This window comes from Aotus nancymaae, unplaced genomic scaffold, assembly GCF_030222135.1.
Source record: "Aotus nancymaae isolate 86718 unplaced genomic scaffold, 86718_ANA_hifiasm-v0.15.2.pri h1tg000040l, whole genome shotgun sequence".
NCBI lineage: Eukaryota > Metazoa > Chordata > Mammalia > Primates > Aotidae > Aotus > Aotus nancymaae.
Window position 1 is genome coordinate 92898038 of NW_026988454.1, and position 6306 is coordinate 92904343.

General features: G+C 39.3%; 1 protein-coding gene across 2 annotated transcripts in view; it reads left to right on the top strand.

Annotated features, from left to right (window-relative positions):
• Positions 1–6306, top strand: part of CGAS (cyclic GMP-AMP synthase) — a 42001-nt gene that overhangs the window by 33308 nt on the left and 2387 nt on the right. The window contains exon 5 of one of the 2 annotated variants that reach the window (XM_064360917.1): positions 447–565. In XM_064360917.1, coding sequence (XP_064216987.1) covers positions 447–565 — 119 coding nt within the window. Of the gene's footprint in view, positions 1–446; positions 2774–6306 lie in introns of those variants that run through there. The other variant, XM_021670299.2, reaches the window with a different exon arrangement.

Consider the following 6306-nt stretch of genomic DNA (forward strand, 5'->3'; position numbering starts at 1 on the left):
CAGATTTTAGTGTGATTGTAATTGTTTCTATTTTATTTTATTTTGTTTTTCTGAGACAGAGTTTTGCTCTCGTTGCCCAGGCTGGAGTGCAATGGCATGATCTTGGCTCACTGCAACCTCTACCTCCTGACCTCAAGCAATTCTCCTGCCTCAGCCTCCTGAGTAGCTGGGATTACAGGCATGCGTCACCACACCTGGCTAATTTTGTATTTTTAGTAGAGACGGAGTTTCACCATGTTGACCAAGCTGGTCTTGAACTCCTGACTTTAGGTGATCTGCCTGCCTTGGCCTCCAAAGTGCTGGGATCACAGGCGTGAGTCACCCCGCCCAGCTTATGTTTATGTTATTATGTATCTTTATTGTTTATGTTTTTCCTATGAGATGCATAAAATCTTTTGTTAAATGTAAATAACTAAAAATAAGTGTTCTCTTTTTTCATTCAACAGGAAAGATTGTTTAAAACTGATGAAATACCTTTTAGAACGGCTGAAAGAAAAGTTTAAGAGTGAAAAACATATGGATAAATTCTGTTCTTATCATGTGAAAACTGCTTTCTTTCACGTATGTACCGAGAACCCTCAAGACAGTCAGTGGGACCCCAAAGACCTGGAGCTCTGCTTTGATAACTGCCTGACGTACTTTCTTCAGTGCCTCAGGACAGAAAAACTTGACAATTATTTTATTCCTGCATTCAATCTGTTCTCTAGCAACTTAATTGACAAAAAAAGTAAAGAATTTCTGTCAAAGCAAATTGAATATGAAAGAAACAATGAGTTTCCAGTTTTTGATGAATTTTGAGATTCTGTGTTTAGAAAGAATTTGAGTGACTCTCAATCCTGGAGAATACCAAAAAAATTTTAAAAGAGGCCGGGCGAGGTGGCTCAGGCCTGTAATCCCAGCACTTTGGGAGGCTGAGGCAGGCAGATCACTTGAGGTCAGGAATTTGAGACCAGCCTGACCAACATGGTGAAACTGTCTCTACTAAAAATATAAAAATTAGCCAGGTGTGGTGATGCATACCTGTAATCCCAGCTACTTGGGAGGCTGAGACATGAGAATTGCTTGAACTCAGGAGGTAAAGGTTGCAGTAAGGCGAGATGGCACCACTGCACTCCATCCTGGGTGACAGAACGGGACTCTGTCTCAAAAAAATTAAAAAAAAGAAAATTAGGAAATTATTAAAATTTTTAAAAAGCAAAATAACAAAAAATTATAGTGACTGTAATAATTGGAATGTTTGAAATTTGTCACAGCAATAATTGACTTAAATGAATGTAAATAATTATTCAATTTTCAGTTTGTTGTAATAAACTCCAATCAGTATAAAGGATTGACTATCCTAGGAAAAAGATTAGTCAAGGAATAAGAAGCAAAAGTAATATTTGAAATTTAAAAACATTACCATGCTCGCTTTATCATACATGCAAATAAATAACATTTTCGGATTGGAATGAAAAAAGGATAATGTACATATCACCTTAAATTCATCAGGTACTTACTGAAAAACACCTAACCTCTCACCTAACACAGGTATGTGGAAGGTTGTGAAAGACGATATTAGAAATGATCATTGTCTCCATAAAACCAGTAGGTGTTGTTCAACGTACAAGTATATTTTGATGGAAGCAATGCCCTGTGTTATACGTTTGAATAAGAAGGAAGGAAATGAGAAAAGTTCTACATTGTCTCTGTATGTCTCAGGAAATATACAATCTTACAAGAAAATGTAAGGTACTTTATTTTAATATATGTGACTAAATGTAAAACCTTATATTTTCTGTTACTTATTTTTACTTTGAGTAACTTATTTTTAGGTAGTATTCAGCCTACAGGCAACTGCTATTTGTTAAATTTTTACTGTTCATATATTTTGCACATTTTCTTATCTTCTCATTGTTTTGTAGAAGTTTTGTTTTGTTTTGAGACAGAGTCTTGCTCTGTTACCCTGGCTGGAGTGCATCTCTGCTCACTGCAACTTCCATTTCCCGGGTTCAAATGATTCTCCTACCTCAGCCTCCCAAGTAGCTGGGATTACAGGCGACCGCCAGCACACCCAGCTAATTTTTTTGTATTTGTAGTAGAGACAGGGTTTCACCTTGTCAGCCAGGATGGTCTGGAACTCCTGACCTCCTGATCTGCCCGCCTTGGCCTCCCAAAGTGCTGGTATTACAGGCGTGAGCCACCGTGCCTGGCCTAGAAGTTTTTAATGTATTTGGGGTACTTATCCTTCATTTGTTGTCTGTGTAACAAATAACTTCTATCGTGTGGATTGTCTTCAGCGTTTTTGGTGTCTTTCACTAAACAAGGTTTTCTGTGTTTTTATTTTAAAGATTTTAAAATTTTAATGGAGTTTTTTTTCTCATTCAAACCGTTGAGAATAAACTGGAGTTGAATTTTTTATGGTTTTTGCTTTATACATCTTGTTTAACAACCTATTATGTTTGAACATACTAAGAGAAACATTAGACATCTGAAGAGTTTTGCGGACAATTAATGATAAATAGGACACTATCCAAATAAAATAATCTAAGCAACTTGTAACTCCATAAAGAAAGGATGTGTGGAAGAAAAGTCTGATGAGAATATTGCTCAGCTGTAAGTATTGACAAAATCACTAATAGTAACTATTGACTATTGAAGTTATGGACTGTTATCTGACTTGAAATTTTTTTTTCCCACCTGCAACTGTCTTCATCGAGTTATAGAAAAGAAATTCTAAAAAATTTTTTTTAATGCAAAAGAAAAGAAATTATGATTACCCACTCTGTGGTTAGGATAGGACAACAGGCTGAGTGCCTGGATGGTGATAGTGGTAGAGGGGATTGGGATTACATTAGTTTCCTGTGTAACAATTAACCACTACCTCAGTGGCTTAAAACAACACATATTATCTCACATTTTCAATGGGCCAAAGTTCTGGACATGGCTCTGCTCAGTCTCTCAAGGCTATAATTAAGATATCAAGGCCAGGTGTGGTGGCTCATGCCTGTAATCCCAGCACTTTGGGAGGCTGAGGAAGGCGGATCACCTGAGGTCAGGAGTTTGAGACCTGCCTGACCAACATGGAGAAAACTTGTCTCTTGTTTCTACTAAAAATACAAAATTACCTGGGTGTGGTGGTACATGCCTGTACCAGCTAGTCAGGTGGCTGAGGCAGGAGAATCGCTTGAACCTGGGAGGCCGAGGTTGTGCCATTGCACTCCAGCCTAGGCAACAAGAGGGAAACTGTCTCAAAAAAGAAAAGAGAAAAACACGTCAGCCAGCACTGTAGCCTCATCTGAGGCTTGACTGGAGAGGGACCCATTTTTGTTGGCAGCAGAATTTAGTTCCTTACATTTGTAGGACCGAGGGCTTCAGTTTCTTGCTGTCAGCCAGAGATTGCCCTCAGTTCCTAGAAGCTGCCTTCAGTTCCTTACCATGTGAGACTCCCAACATAGGCAGCCCACAACCGTAGCTCAATTCTTCAAAGCCTGCAAGGGAGGTACTCCAGCAAGAGGGGTGCCACGAACTCGTTTAACACAATTATATACACATAATTATGTACAGCCCATTGCCTGTACTGTATTCTATTGATCGGAAGCCAGTCACAGGTCCCACTCATACCCAAGGGGAGAGGAATCACTCAAAGGTGTTATCTCAGGTGCCATCGATACAGTTAGGGGGAAAATGGTTCCCATAAGACCACCCTCAGGTTTGATGAAAGACTCGGCAGAACTCACTGAAACCATTATCCTCATTGTTGCAGTTTATACTTGGCAAGCATGACAGTTTAAATCAGCCAAGGGAAGAAGTGCAAGGGCAGAGTATAAGTACCAAACACGGCACTTTCTGTTGTCTTTTCGTGGAGTCATGGACACGTTATTCTCTTGGCATCAGTGTGCCAGTACACAGAATATTGTCAGCCAGGGAAGCTCACCTGAGCTGTGTCCAGAGTTCTTACTGCAGCTAGTGGTTGGCTGTCCATATGCCTAACCTCAGTCTCCCGCTCCTCTGGAGGGCAAACAGTTAAGGTCATACCATGACCCCAAGACCCCACCATAAATCACATTATTATACTTCCTGGCACATTCCAAGAGTTTAGTCATTACCTCTCAGAAGCCGGGGCAGAAGTGAGACATTTCTTTAGGTTAGGTTAAATTCTTTACTACATAGATGTGAATCTCAGGAGCTGGGAGGGGGGCCACAGGATAACGCTGAGGGTCCAACTGTCACAGATATGCAAGAATTGAATTACTCATTTACAGTAGGAAGTCAGTAGATGTCAAATTTTTAAAACCAAGAAATTGCAATATAAGCAAGTTATTAATGGCTAAAAGATGAAAAGTTTACATCTTGAGAGTAAAAAATGAAGGGTGGAAGGGCTCGGACTACTTTTGTAAAAGTAAAATGATTTTATTTAGTTTTTTGGAAATATGAATAAAATAGTTGGCAAAAACCAAACCAAAACAGAATAAAACCAAAAAAATGACACGTTATGTGACTGATCATGCCCAAGTACAACAGCATTTATTAGTGGAATATAAAAAATAAATTTTATTATTTGTATGCGCTTCTTTTCCCCAGCTTGGACTACCTGGATGCTTTGGGAAGTTTGAGCTCCCAAGAAATTCCACAGGTATAGAGGCTCCTACAATGTCACTGAGTGAGGTTAAGGTTCTACTCTTCTGGGGAACATTTTGTCCTTGGGGATTCTGGACAACTAGATAGACCCCTAGGAACTTAAAAAACAGCGATTTTATTAGGATTCGTTTAACATGGGGAAAATACAGCCATAGTCCATTAAAACACAATCCAATTTGGATATAGGCCTTCTTCAGGTTTAGTAAGTTCTCCACATGAATACTAAGGCTAGGCAACCATCTTTTCTGGCAACAAACAACCTTTTAAATAAGCTTTTTGTAGTCTAAGACTTCTGGCAGGGAAATAAAAAATAAAAACACACCTGTAATCCCAGCAGTTGGGGAGGCCAAGGCAGGTGGATCACTTGAGGTCAGGAGTTCAAGACCAGCCAGTCCCACATGGTGAAACCTTGTCTCTACTAAACATACAAAAATTAGCGGGGCATGGTGGTGCACACCTGTGGTCCCAGCTACTTGGGAGGCCGAGATAGGAGAATTGCTTGAACCCAGGGAGTGGAGGTTGCAGTGAGCTGAGATTATGCCACTGCATTCCAGCCTGGGCAACAAGAATGAAACTCCATCTCAAAAAAAAAATATTCATGGAAATGCAATTTGATTTTCCAAAGGTTTTAGCATGAAACCATACGGTACAATGGAAAGATAAACTGGTGTTGCATATTTTGACCTCATGAAATAATTTACTGTTTCATTTCAAAGTGGGTAAAGGATAATTTATGAAAAGTATACCCCAATAATATACTATTTAGCAAACACAAAATTAAAATGTTATACAGAAAGACAAATTATCAACTTGTCTTTTTATCACAGAAATGAACATTTGTTTTTAACAGTTAACAGTATTTTTTTCAGGTTCTGATTCTTTCTTTGAAAACATCTTTTTCGCCGGGCACGGTGGCTCATGCCTGTAATCCTAGCAATTTGGGAGGCCGAGGTGGGTGGATCACCTGAGGCCAGGAGTTCAAGACCAGCCTGGCCATCATGGTGAAACCCCATCTTTAAAAAAAAAAAAAAACATCTTTTTCTCTGCCATGACAAAATCTGAACATTAAAGTCTGAAAGACTGACCTTACGACATACAGCAAAATTACAGGCGACAGTTTAAAAGATTAAAAGAAAAACATTCTAATGCTACATTCCTTAATAAAAATCCAGAAAACAACTTCCAAGTTTAATACTTCTACTTTTATTAAAGAAAGTATAAAACACTTAATTCTACATTTTCAAACACTACTATTGTAAGAATCACTCAAATCACTACAGTCTGTTCATATTGCCAGGATATCCAATACTTCCATCTTATTAGATTTCTAAAAAATCTTGAATTCTGAAAAACAGATAAAAAATGCAAATTACTGACCCTAACATTTTTAAAAAGCTTAATTGTGCCAGGCACGGTGCATTACACCTGTAATCCCAGCACTTTGGGAGGCCAAGGTGGGCGGATCACCTGAGGTTGGGAGTTTGAGACCAGCCTGACCAACATGAAGAAATCCTGTCTGTACTAAAAATACAAAATTAGCCAGACGTGGTGGCTTGTGCCTGTAATCCCAGCTACTTGGGAGGCTGAGGCAGGAGAATCACTTGAACCCAGGAGGCAGAGGTTTTGCTGAGCCAAGATCACACCATGGCACTCCAGCCTGGGCAACAAGAGGGAAACTCTGTCTCA